Source organism: Canis lupus, chromosome 9 (assembly GCF_011100685.1).
Source record: "Canis lupus familiaris isolate Mischka breed German Shepherd chromosome 9, alternate assembly UU_Cfam_GSD_1.0, whole genome shotgun sequence".
NCBI classification, from domain to species: Eukaryota; Metazoa; Chordata; class Mammalia; order Carnivora; family Canidae; genus Canis; species Canis lupus.
In genome coordinates this window covers 51,587,277-51,600,596 of record NC_049230.1, presented here as the reverse complement: position 1 = coordinate 51,600,596, position 13,320 = coordinate 51,587,277, and the positions used below count along the sequence as shown (strand labels likewise).

The window sequence follows — 13,320 nt, the reverse complement described above, 5'->3', positions numbered from 1 at the left end:
GGGGAGATGAGAGCCAAACCAGGGAGTGGCCATGGGGGAGCAGGCAGTCCTGGAAGCTCTGGGTACAGACAGGCCTCTGCAGAGAAACCACTGTGAACAGCGCCATGCTTGGCTCTGCCAACTGGAGGTCCCACAGGTCGGTGTACTGAATTCTAGTGATTTCTTGTACTTATCAAGAATGCATTTGAGAAATGTGAAGTTTCTTTCTTTTTTTTTTTTTTAAAGATTTTATTTATTTATTTGAGAGAGAGAGAGCACAAGCCAGGGAGAAGGGCTGAGCAGGGAGCCCAACATGGGGATCCATCCCCGGACCCTGGAATCATGACCTGAGCTGAAGGCGACGCTTCACCCACTGAACCACCCAGGCACCCCACTATGAACTTTCTGAGCTCAACTACCGGGGAAAAAAAAGCCCCCCAGTGGCTCTTCAGCTATAAAGCAGAAACCATGTTGAGCTTTCTTATTTTCATTTCTGGAAGAAATCTAGGCATATAATTTCATTTCTCGTGACTGGTACTCAGAAAACAACATAAACTTAAAAATGCTTTTCTTGAATGACTGCTTGTATGAACAAAACACAACACAGTGATTGTGACTAAAATAAGGCCGTGTGCTGTGTTAAGGTATTGTGTGGAGGCTTTTAGGGGCGCCCTCCACTCCTGCTCCTCCTATGGCCAGACTTCCTGCCCTTGGTGCCACAGCCCCCTCCATAAACATGTGGGTGCAGCCACAAGCAGTCTGGGGCTCACTCCTCCCACAGGAGCCACTACCAGAGCTGCAAAGTCTGCCTTATAAAACTTCAAGAGGTAAAACCAAAAGAAGGAATTACCTAAATAATGCAGTTAATCAACAACAACAACAAACCATCCATACAAGCAAAAGCATTTTTCATCCTGAGGCCTTGAGATTATTTCTCCATACTAATCGAATCAGAGTCCTACTATTTAGTATTTTTACAAGACTATTAGTGAGACTATTTTTCTTTACTAATCAGAATAATTGTTCACTTCCCTAGCTTTATTTCATGGGTACGATTTTTGTTACTGATTCCTGACTAGTCTGTCCATCGCTCTCGGATTTTATATTGGAGGAGGCCCATCTGAAAAGCATTTTTCTTTCAAAGCCTGATCCTTCTAGGGTGGTACATATATATCTGTGCATGTTTGTACATGCATATATTTGTATGGTGTATCTGCAGAATTTGGAGGTATATATATGCATATTTTTATATTTGGGGTGCAGGGATCTTTTTTTCTTCATAACCAGAGGTAACTCAGGCTTGTGGAGCATTCACTGGAAGTTATGTCGGTGGTGACATGGTGACAGCAGTTCTTGTGCTCCCTGCAGCCGCCCTGTGTGTCTGCTCTGACTCTTCCTCCTTTCTGGCTTCATCTTCCTGAAGGCGGCTGGCTCCTGAGACTGCCTGGGACCACCTCAGGACAGGCCTGGAGAAACTGATTTCAATCTTTTCTCTCCTCCTGGTAAAATATTTATTGAAACTACACAAGCAAGAAGTCTATGTCTGGTTCAGAAACTGTTTGCCTGTGAAAACACTGACCTGGGTTCGGGGAGCCAAATGGGACTGGAGAAAATAAATCAACAGCAGCTCCAGATTATACAAGGGCTGTGGCTTCCAGGGAGGCCACGGGGGCTGGAGGAAGTGCCCGTGGTGCAAAGCACAAAATAGCCACTGCTTCGAAGGCTAGAACGAACAATGACTGGAAAATGTGCTGGCTCTTGGGGCTGCGGACACCTTTTTATTGGTTAATGCTTTTATTGGCCATATTCTTTGTGAGGAACAAAAGCCATCCCTGTAAAGATGGAATATCTGAAGGCTGTTGACAGCAGAGAGCGAGAAAGAGAAGCGATTTTGCTCCTCACCACCCTCATAAGGCCAGAAAGCTCAGGAAGGCAGTGGGCGGGAGAAGGCTCTGGAAACAGCATGGCCAGGGCACTCACCGTTGACGAGGCCGTACTTCTGGGCCAGGAGGGCAGCCTGCAGACTCTTCCCACTGCCCATGGGCCCGAAAAGCAGCACCCGTGGGGTGAATGGGGCATTTGATCGATGGTTGGTTTGGACATAGGTCAGAGCTGGAAAGAGAGGATATGAGGATAGTAAACTCAGATCATAAAGAAAGGAAACTGGCTTACAGAACCGGTATGCGGGCTCTTTGAACAGCAGGGATTCTTTCTCTCATTTACAGCTCCAGGAAACCCTCCGTGTGGCTGCTAGTGGCCACGGGGTGAGGCTACAGGGAAGGGGAAAGATTTCTGCTTCAGGCCTGGGCATGAAGATGGAGGGGGCAGTGGATCCACAGAAGCCACTCTCTGAGCCTGTCCACCCTACAGTTCCTCTAGGACACCTGCCTTTCCCTCCTGGTTGAAGGGAGGCTGGGTGTGCTGCTGGGGTGAACTGGCATCCTGGTCCCAGGACACAGGACACATACTTGATAGGTTGGGATGTTTCCAAACTGAATCTGGGCTGAGCCTCCAGCCTGAATGAAGCCCAGGACCAGGCCAGTCTCCCAGTGTCAGATGTAGACTTTGATTGATAAATGCATCAGGCCTTGCACATGGGGACTTCTAAAGGACTCAGGAATTGGTAGAGAATAATTTCAGCTGTGCTCCAGTGACACCAACTTTGTTGGGAGTCTCCAAAGAGGCAGTGATCAAATAGATCCCAGGAGTAGGCAGATTCAGCTGCTTGCCTGGCCCATGGCATGCCCTGGCCATTTGATGAACAAGGAAGTAGGGACATGGGGCCAGTGTCCCCAACACTGAGGCAACTGCACCATGGAGGGCACTAGATGACAACATCAAACCAGGTCCCCCTGACCTGAGCACGGAGGATGCACTGAGAGCAGTTGAGGAGGCTGTTACAGGCAGCCACTTGGAACCTGCTGAGGCCAGGAGCCGGCGCCAGCTCTCCAGTGGCTGACATCAAAACAGGGGCTCCCTCCCCAGCCTCACCTCCTACCAGGGACCCAGAGCATCTTGCACAAGGTCAGCCATGCATGGCCCTCTAATGGCTGTCCTGCCTTCAGTGGGTTCTGCCCCAGTAAGGGGCTGAGCCACCATGCCACCTTCAGGGACCTAGTGCCCCTGAATCAAGAGACAGGTGCTGCAGGGTTTGCCAACCTCGCCCTCGCAATATTTTGGGCATATCCACCAGGTGCCAGTAGCACAACTCCAAGTTGTGACAACAAATCTCTCCAGACGTTGCCAAATGTCCCCAGGGTGGGAAAAGGGGGGCAAATGAGAAGCCCTGTGCTGTTCACTGTATGAATTTTGACCTTTCAAATCTTTGTAGGATTTTTTTTAAATTGGAAGGATCATTACAAATATCGCAATTCCCCTCGTTTTTAGAACTAAAGGTACAGGTAAGTTAATCGACTATCTTAAAGGTTGCGTTATTCATCATTGTCATCGTAATATCATACACACCAGCTCGTGGGAACCGCTAGGCAAAATACTCTGAGGACATGCTCTTACTCGGTTGGTGCACATTCCCACGAGAGATGTATTATTCTTGCTCCGTTTTACAGAGAGCTGGCAGGGCTGGGAGGGCTCTTATGAACCTGCTGCCTGGGTAACATTTTCTGCCCCTGAGAATAAGCTGGAGGAAGCCATACAAGCAAACCCCTCCATCCTCAGAACTGCCATGATCCAGCACATCTGAAATGCACAAACGCTACAGGCAAAGCAGCCTGCTTACAAATGATGCTTAATTTACAGTAAATAACTAAGTTAATTAGAAGTAATGATCCCCCAGACAGTCTCAACATCTAATTATTCTTTTTAAAAATATGTGGTTGCTGGATGCACTGCAGAGAGATTAAAAAAACAACACAGAGAGAATTTTGCATTCCAATTTTCAATTTATCTGTCTGCATTATTAATTAATAATAATTAATATGCAGACACTCACATTTTTATTTACAATTCCAGGCATGAATTCTTTATGAATGATCATATGAACTTTTAAATTTAATTAAGTAATTTGGAGGTAATTAATGTGTAAATTCAGAATCATGCCATAAGATAAATGTTGTGGTTGTTTATCTTCAGAGCGCAGCGTTTGCTACTAAAGACCCTTCCGAGATGCAAAATCACTGGAAAACTGTAGGGTATCCACAGCCTGGCTTGTTTCAACATAGAGATGTCTGCTAGACATCCCCCCACCAGGTGACTGAGCTGTGCCAACCTTGGGCTCTCAGGAAAGTGAAGTCCACCAGCAGGTGGGGGCTGGGGGCTCAGAAGCATCTCCCCACCACAACACAACTTTTCTTAAAGAGATTTGAGACAATATACCAAAAAGGGCTGTTGTTAACCATCAAGTATCTTAGATACCCATGCTGGCATTTTTATTGTGTCATTTACCTGGCATTGCATAGGAGGGGATAATTTGATGTAGAGACAATTACAAATTATAATTCGGTTGCCCTGGGATCTCATCATTCTAACTTTCCTTGGCCTTTCTGGACAGGATGTGGAGTCCCAATAGCAATGATGCCTGACACTTATGAGCATTCCTCTGCACCAGCTGCCAGACTCATGGCTGTGGATACGTGATCTGCAGAATCCCCATGTAATCCTCACCCAAGTCTGGGAGGAAGACATGATTTTTGTTCCCATTTTAGGGATGACAAAATTGAGGCCCAGAGGGGTAAAAGAGTTGCCAGAGACTGCACAGCTGATGTGTAGTGGAGATGAGATTTAAACACGAGGCTCCTGGCTCCCCACCCCATCCCACCTCCCACACACACATGCACCTGCTCCAGCCACTTTCTGTGAGCCTTTGCTACTGCTCTAACAACAGTGCAGTACCAGGCGTGGGGCTGCTTACCCTTGCTTTATTTTATTTTTATTTTTTTAGAAGATTTTATTTATTTATTCATGACAGACACAGAGAGAGAGGGAGGCAGAGACACAGGCAGAGGGAGAAGCAGGCTCCATGCAGGGAGCCCGACGTGGGACTCAATCCTGGGTCTCCAGGATCACACCTGGGCTGAAGGAGGCACTAAACCCCTGGGCCACGGGGGCTGCCCTTAACCTTGCTTTAAATGGAATCATGACCCCCAAGTTGCATTGCAGGTTTGGGTGATATTTTTTTGTGGCGGAGTGGGTTCTGTTCATACGTTTGTATTTTAATTTTTATAAATTTTCTCTTCCTTCTCCCTCACCCCCAAGGTAAAACTTGCTCCCACACTCCTCTCACCAGAGTACAGAACCTCACCCAGGGTCTCCGAGCAGGGAACCTGGGCCATCCGTGACTTGATTCCCAGGGTCTCAGACACAGCCTGGTCACTGGCATCGCTGCCATATTAAGTGACACTGGGATGAGGAGGGTCGAAGTGCATGCAGGACCCACTGCCATCTGTGTTTACCCTGGTAGAAGACGTCCACACATGGCTGGTCGGCATTGATGACTTTCAGGATTTTGGGGTAAGCCGGGAGGATCCTGATGATGTTCCTGTGATACTCCAGCAGTTTCTGTGCTGTCTCCAGCTCTGAGATGCCCCCCGGCACCACCAGCCGGTTCTGAATTTCAGATTCGGGGGGCCAGTCAAAGGTGGTGTGATAAATCTCTGCAAGGGGGAGACGTACAGGGTTAGACTCACCCACCCAGGGGTTGCCAAGGCCAGCACTGCATCTGGCCGGTGTGAAATCCACAGCCTGTGTGAATCCTAGGCATATTCATTCACCCTAAACTGTGCAGGATACACTTTGGTCTGGTGCTGCTCCTATGTCTCTATTAACAATAACAAAAGGATGAGGGGGTGCCTGGGTGGCTCTGTCAGTTGAGCAACCAACTCTTGCTTTCCACTCAGGTTGTGATCTCAGGTTCAAGGCATCAGGCCTTGCGTTAGGCCCTGAGCTCAGCAGAGTCTGCTCAGGATTCTTTCTCCCTCTGCCCCTCCCACTTGTGCTCTCTTTCTCTCTCTCTCAAATAAATAAATCCTATAATAATAATAATAATAATAATAATAATAATAATAATAATAATAGTAACAAACAGATGAGGATTTTTGGCACCAGGAAGCGTGGCTGTGGCTCCTGAGTGCTCACCCCCCCGGGCATCACCTGCACACGCTTGTCCTCATGGCAATCAGATCACAAGGTAGATCTCACCCACGTACAGGAAAGAAAACTGAGTCTTGGCAACGTTGGGCAGCTCATCCCACATCACACAGATGGAAAGGGGTGAGGCCAGGGTCTATGAACCCTGGTCTGTCTGCTGCCAAAGCCTCAGGCCAGAGGTCAAGGGCTCCGGGCCCCTGCTGAACTGCCTGGTCTTTGGGAGCTGAAACCCATCTCCACACTAACAGGGCTCCTCCTTTCAGCCACTGGGGCCTCAACTCCTGCTCTGCTGTGGTTCATCATATCCCAAGTGACCTCCTGCTCCGAGTCCAGCCTGCAGCATCTGAGCCTGTGCTCGCCTACGCGGCCCCCATGTGGCCCTCTGCTGGTGCCCCGAGTGGAGAAGGGCTCCATAGATGGTGGTTGGGACTACTCCTTGGATAATCATCAATCACAGATCGCCTCTGAAACTCCATGGAGCAGGGGTAGAGGTGGAGATGTCATACCTCCTGTTTGAGGGTCGATTCTCTTCCCCAGGTTTCTCTCAATCAGGACAGTGTCTGGAGCGCTCAGAGCAACTGGATGGAGAAGGACAACAGCACAACTGACATGTCAGGTAGCAGGTCCCAAACATTTGGATCTCATGGGCCAATAGCTTGTCTTATGTCTCTCTTGCTGGGTAACAACACTAACACAACACCCACCCCCACCCCTGAGAATCCCTCCGAGAGATCTTCAGTCTCAGGACAGCAGACAGCCCACACTTGAACATCTCATCTAACAATTTTCACTGTAATGCTCTTGTGCAGAATGTTCTTGCCATATTTTGGATTATTTCCTAAAGAGAGTTTCTCAGAAATGGGATTCCTGCAACAAGGAACCACCAGGGCCAAAGCAAAACCCCCTTTCTCTAAGAGCAATCCCTGAAGGCCTTTAGCTTTGTGAAAAATTCAACTGTGCTGTCCTCCTCTTTCCTGCTGGGTCTTGGATGGTATGGGGCTGAGAGTGGGCACCGGGAACCAGCAACACAGAGCAGGGTCCTCACTCCTGGGGTCTGGGGACTGCAGCTCTGGTGGGAGGGCCCTTCGCAAGCTACTCACTGACATGTCTGGGGGTGATCCCGATGGTCTGGATCATCAGGGCCTGCTCCCGAGTTGCAGGGATGCCATCCAGAATCCAGCCCTAGACAGAGAATTTGGAAAGGTGCTTATCTACATTTATTTTTTAGATTTTTTTTTTTTTGAATTCTAAAAGGAGCAATATAGCTTTATAGAAAAACTAGAACTTTAAGGACAAAAAAAGTAAATGTTTCTGACAGCCACATCAGAACTTAACAAGTATATTCCTATTGTTACATCCCCTTCTGAGTCTTATATTTATGACTAGAATCACGACATACATATTTTATGTCCTGATTTTTTCCATCACACATTATGGCTACCAAAACACTTTCTCATATCGGCACGCCTCTGCATTGCCATTATTTTCAGTGTCTATACAATGTCCTACCAGTGAGCATGCCACAGTCACTTAGCCACACCCCATGATGGAACATTTCAACTGCTAATAATTCTTGTGATCATAAATAATGCTGTGATTAACAGTTATGTGCATATGGCTTTTTCCATCTCGTGGATTATTTCATAAAGAGAGTTTCTTGGATGGGGGATCCTGGGAGGAGGAACCAAGTGAGTCAAAACAAAACCCTACTCTCTTAAGAAGAGGCACCAAAACTTGGAGCTTTAAGAGACCTGGGCTTGGGGTGCCTGGGTGGTTCAGTTGGTTAAGCTTCTGCCTTAGACTCAGGTCATGATCCCAGGGTCCTGGGATCGAGTCCCACATCAGCTCCATGTTCAGTGGGGAATCTGCTTCTCCCTCTCCCTCTGCCCCTCCCCCCACTTGTGTGCTCTCTCTTGCTCCCAAGTAAAATCTTTTAAAATAATAGTTTAAAAAATTTTTTAAAATTTGTTCTTCCAAGTAGGCAGCAAAAATATTTTGCAAGTTCAAACTAGAAATTCTGCCAAGCAAGTTCAAAATTAGAAATTCTGCTAAAATTTTGGAATGACATTAAATGTATCAATGTATGAAGAACTGACACTTTCACAACATCAGTATCTTCCCTTCCCATTTGTGTAAGTTGATTTTTTTTTTATATCCCTCAGCAAAGTTCACATCAAACAATTTCTAAAGTCCTTTCAAGTCCCAGGAGTCTGGAGTTACACACACACACTTTTTAATGGTTTATATTTGATGTCCAGATTATTAGGTAAAGTGAGCTCTGGAAGGTGAAATAAAGCAGCTGTTTCAGGCCTTCCCTCTGCTGCAAGGCAGTTGGGTGACCATCCCAGAAGCTGCAGTTTCTGACACTGGTTCCCTCACCATAGACCTTTCCCTGGAGTCATTGGGAGAACTTGGTTGCTTTAAGGTCAGACAATGGACCTATAGGGATGAACTCAGATTCAAGCTCATTTAAAACCCGGAACATCTAATTTATAGAACACCTGTATTCCTAAAAAAGGAACTAACCAGAAAAGGGCCTGCATTTCTTCAATATTAAAATATTTAGGTTCCAACGTCCTCCACTGACAGTTAAAAAAAAAAAAGACTAAACAAATTTACAGAGTAAAGAGTGTTGGAAAAATCAGGCATGCTTTCATTAATTTCTTAAATTATGCAGGAAAACGCGCAGCCTACGGAACCTTGGTTTCTAGAACTAATGAAGCAAAAGTGCAAAAAAAATTCTTAACAGCCTTTTGCTCCCTCAAGTCCTTGTTATAGCCAGCCTAGAGCTGGGCTGTTGCTCTTAAGAAGAGCAAACACCTACAGATGTGCTCACCACCAGAGGAGCTGGGAGGCAAGGCATCTGAGAGCTCCCGCTCGCAGCTCTGGAAGCCCAACCAAAATTTTCTGAACTTTAGCTATGTTCAGACCCCCTTATTTTTTCTCTATTTGGAGGGAGGGGCTGGGAGCTCACCAATTGCTTCTTCTAGTATAGGGACTAGGGATTATTTCGAGTTCCTTTTTTGAAGCTGAAAGAAGGTTGGAACTCCATCTCCACTCAGCACCAAGAAAAGACCTCTGCTTTTAATATTGCATTAAGGAGCAATCATTATAATCTTGCCCATAAATTGCAGCTGTATCAGTATGTGGTCCAAAGCTTTTAGAACTATTCAGGGGAACAGCTCCCACCGACTTCTCGCTGGAGAAAGCGGGCCTTCCAATTACACAGGAAAAGTGCAGCAAAATGAGGAACATCTCCCTAATTAGCCTAGCCCCACTGGTGCGTCATTCTGGTGTGGATGTGAAATTTTCAAAAGAGGCAAGGGAGGGGGTGTTCTGAAGTGAATCCCAGGCCACTGGCTCTCCAGGGTTGCTCTTTCAGACTCAAGGGGATGTATGATCACCCAGGCAGTAAGGTCCCTAAGGGACCCCTTAGGGCAGCACTCATGCCCCATTAGTACAGCCTCCTGCTTGGTGGGAAAGGCAGCCATGGAGACCCCTCATCTCCACATGGGCCCAAGCCAGTTCTCCTGGGAAGGGAGGGTAGTAACCAAGGCCACTGCAGCAGGCAGCATAGGTCCTGGGGCATCCTTAAGGTGGAGGTACTAGGCTTTGTGCTCGGAAAAGATCCTCCTTCCCAGAACTCTTGCATTTACAGAGGTGCTGTGCAACTACCCTGTGCAACTACCCAGTGGCAGAATGGACGGCTCTTTCCAGGGGAAATGACAGTGTTGGTTGGGAGCAAGTTAATGGCTGCAAAATCTGCCAAAGCAAGGAGTCATAAATCAGTAAATAGCACCCAGCCAGTGCCATGATGGGACACTCGTTAGGTTCATGGGTCTGACTACCAGGAGTGGCTGGATGCGGAGGTATCAGTCAATCCCTAATTAGAATACATTATCCATCTTCCTGACACTTCAGTGAAATGTCTATTCCACTCTGGAGCCGTAGCTTTGTTCAGAGCAGGTTAATTGATATTCTGATGCCTTCGCTCGCCATACCCCCGTGGCTTGGTTCTGTTTTATCACACATCAAAAAGGCCGTATGCTCAGGGCACTCCACGCACCAGGGCAGAGCTGGAGTTCTGCACAGCTGCGAGGGGTACGGGATCACAGGAGGGACAAGCACCGAGCAGATGTCACAGATGAAAAAAAGGGAAAGAACGCAGCCAGCCAGCCTAGGGAACTTGGCGAGGCCCAGAAGAGCACGGCCCGACGCGGAGCGGGCTGTCCTGCTCTGTGTGAACACTGGCCTTTCCTGCCCTCCTGACTATTATTAAAGCACAATTAGCAGCTTCACGCAGTAAAACTCTTGCCCTCTGGGTCCTCTGCCTTTCTGATGCATTGCTCCTGGTCTCCTCCCCTCTCTTCTGAAGACCAGAGTGGGGGGTGCTTCCCCTGGGATGCCCCTTCCCTGGCTCCCAGCTCCAACTGCAGATGCGGGAAGCTCCACAGCAGACGTTCCCTGGAGCTGAATGCTGATTGCTCACAGTCCTGAGGGGGTGATCTGAGGCTGAAGATTTGGACTTGGTGAATCAGATCCACTCAGCTCAAGTCTGAACCAGGGGAAGTATCATGAGACGCACCCAGACCCACCAACCATCTCTCTTCTTTCTAATGAAGTGCTCTGTGATTTCCCAACATATAAAAGAAAGGAAAAAAGAAGAGAGAGATTACCAGCCAGAAAGAAATGCAACTGAAAAGGTCGATTTGGCAAACTGATGTGTTGTAAAGGTGATCTGTGAGAACAAGGAGGCTCTTTTTATACCCAAAAGTTGACATCAGATTGCCCCAGTATCAGTTCCTTTGGCTTATACAAGCCCTGGACACCGTAGCCTACCATATAATCTTAGGATGCCTTCGTATCCAACTCATCTGAAAGATGACCAACAAGAATTTTTATTTCAAAGTTTAACTAACCTCAAACAATATGTAACACCTGCTGGGATTCCTGACCACACTCAAGTATATGAGTATAGCAGAATCCTTAGGATGGAAGCACCAGGCTTAGCGCTCAAAAAAGATCATCCTTCCCAGAGCTCTTGCATTTATAGAGGTGCTATGCAACTACCCAGTTGCAGAATGGACTCTACTTTCAAGGAGAAACTGCAGTTTTGGTTGAGAGGAAGTTAATGGCTGTAAATTCTGGCAAGGCAAGAAGTCATAAATCAGTAAATAGGATCGGGCCAGGGCCATGATGGGAAGGGGCTGTTTCTTAACTTGCTCCTACGCACGGGCTCTGCCACCAACAGGGTGTGCCCTGGGCTCTACTTGGCCTTCTGCGCACACCCTGGCAGTAACGCACATGCTCAGAACAGGCTGAGCACGCTGAGTGACTCCTCTCAAAAACCAACTGTGCTGAGCCCCACTCTTGCTCATCAGCGACACAAGTGTGGCACTCCATACACACATGCAGATCCAGGACAGTCGGTATTCCTAGGTTTGCAGGTTAAAAGCCTAGCAAGCTTTTAACTGTTAAAATTTGGCACACATAGATAGGAATGTTCCCGAATAGCTAAAAATATACAGATATATTTTCAAGTCAAATTCACGTTAAATGTCATTGGTGCCCCCCCGAAACTGCTCTGCAGAGGAAAACCCAGTCTGAAGACCACCCTGTTCTGTCCACAGATGGACCAATCCTGTCCCATCTCCAAGGCTGGGATGACACCAAGATAGCCCCCTGCGGAGACAACACACTTCCTGGGGTAATGTCTCATTCTCAGGTTCAGACACAGTGGCTCTGGTTGGAAATGAATGACGTGGGGAATCCAACAACATTCCTCCCTAACATTTCATAGCATGTCTGTGGTGTGCTCCCACCTCTTCAGAAATAGGACTTGCCCTTTAGGGTGTCAGATTATCTGCTGGTGAAAAGCAGGGGCTTTGGAATCCGCTGTGCCATCACCAATTGGGTAACTTCCAACTGGTCACCTCAAAGCCTCTGGCCTTGTTCTCCTTACCTGAAAAGTAGGGCAATAACCACAGTCTAGCCCATACCTGTTGGGGTATTTAAATAAGAACCCTAAGTCAGGGGCACCTGGGTGGCTCAGTGGTTGAGCATCAGGCTCAGGGCGTGATCCTGGGGTCCTAGGATCAAGTCCCATATCAGACTCCCTGCAGGAAGCCTGCTTCTCCCTCTGCCTATGTTTCTGCCTCTCCCTTTGTGTCTCTCATGAATAAATAAATATTTTTTTTTTAAAAAAAGGACCCTACGGAAACACCCACAAAACAAGCAACAAAGAAGAGAAAGATGAACTAGGCTCTTTTTCTCTACCTACTTGCAAGAAGGAATCCTATTTAAGTTTATAGAACTTTTAAAAAATATTTTTATAGGTTTTATTTACTTATTTATTTGGAAGAGAGAGAGAGTGGGCACATGAGAGCTCGAGTCAGGGAAGAGGCAGAGGGAGAGAGAAAGAATCTCAAGCAGACTCCCCACTGAGCATGGAACCTCATGTGAGGTTCAATCTCATGACCCAGAGATTACGACCTGAGCCTAAATCAAGAGTCAGATGCTCAACTGACAGCCACCCAAGCGTTCCTTTCTTAAAGATTTTATTGTTAAGTAATCTCTACACCCAACGTGGCGCTTGAACCCATGACCCCAAGATCAAGAGTTGCACGCTCCACTGACCAAGCCAGCAGGGCAGCCCAAGTTTGTAGAACTTAATATAAAGGATTCATTTAGAAAGGCAGTCTCTTGGAAAGAGGAATAACTGGCATTCCAGATAGGAACTGAGGAGAGCTTTCCAATTAAAGAGGACTTGGAGAAGACAAGTTTGGATTAGAACGAGGGGGGTCTGGTGAGTGGCCTCGGCTACAGTGGACCTGCTCCAGAGTGCTCAGGGCCATTTGCCATTGCCTGGGCAGCTTGCTCCTCTGGAAATGGGCAGGAGCCACAGGGGCCAGTCAGAGTCCAGCAGGTGGGTAAACAGTCATCATGTTGTTACAGCTGGGTAAGATCCATCCATTCATTCACACACACACCCATCTATCTGGATATTAATTCATTGGGGTGTTTATCCACCACCCTGCGTGGTACACTGTGCTTCCATATTGACAGGTCAGTGCCTGCACCTGGGGGGTGAACTGTCACCCACCGCCCCAAGTCTGCCTCGCTCAGCTCCTTTCTACCTGGCCCCTTGACCTGGGCAAGGTGCTGAATGTTCTCTGTGAACCAAGAGGAATGGACCAGGTGACTTATAAGCAAGGAACTGTTAAGATTCATGGCCTAACC

At 47.4% G+C, this 13,320-nt stretch overlaps 1 protein-coding gene across 7 annotated transcripts in view; it reads right to left on the bottom strand.

Annotated features, from left to right (window-relative positions):
• Positions 1-13,320, bottom strand: part of AK8 (adenylate kinase 8) — a 127,840-nt gene that overhangs the window by 75,505 nt on the left and 39,015 nt on the right. For all 7 annotated transcript variants that reach the window (XM_038548918.1, XM_038548919.1, XM_038548920.1 and 4 more), the window contains 4 exons: positions 7,182-7,263; positions 6,588-6,659; positions 5,388-5,588; positions 1,960-2,091 (listed from right to left, as the gene is read on the bottom strand). In XM_038548918.1, coding sequence (XP_038404846.1) covers positions 1,960-2,091; positions 5,388-5,588; positions 6,588-6,659; positions 7,182-7,263 — 487 coding nt within the window. The remainder of the gene's footprint in view (positions 1-1,959; positions 2,092-5,387; positions 5,589-6,587; positions 6,660-7,181; positions 7,264-13,320) is intronic.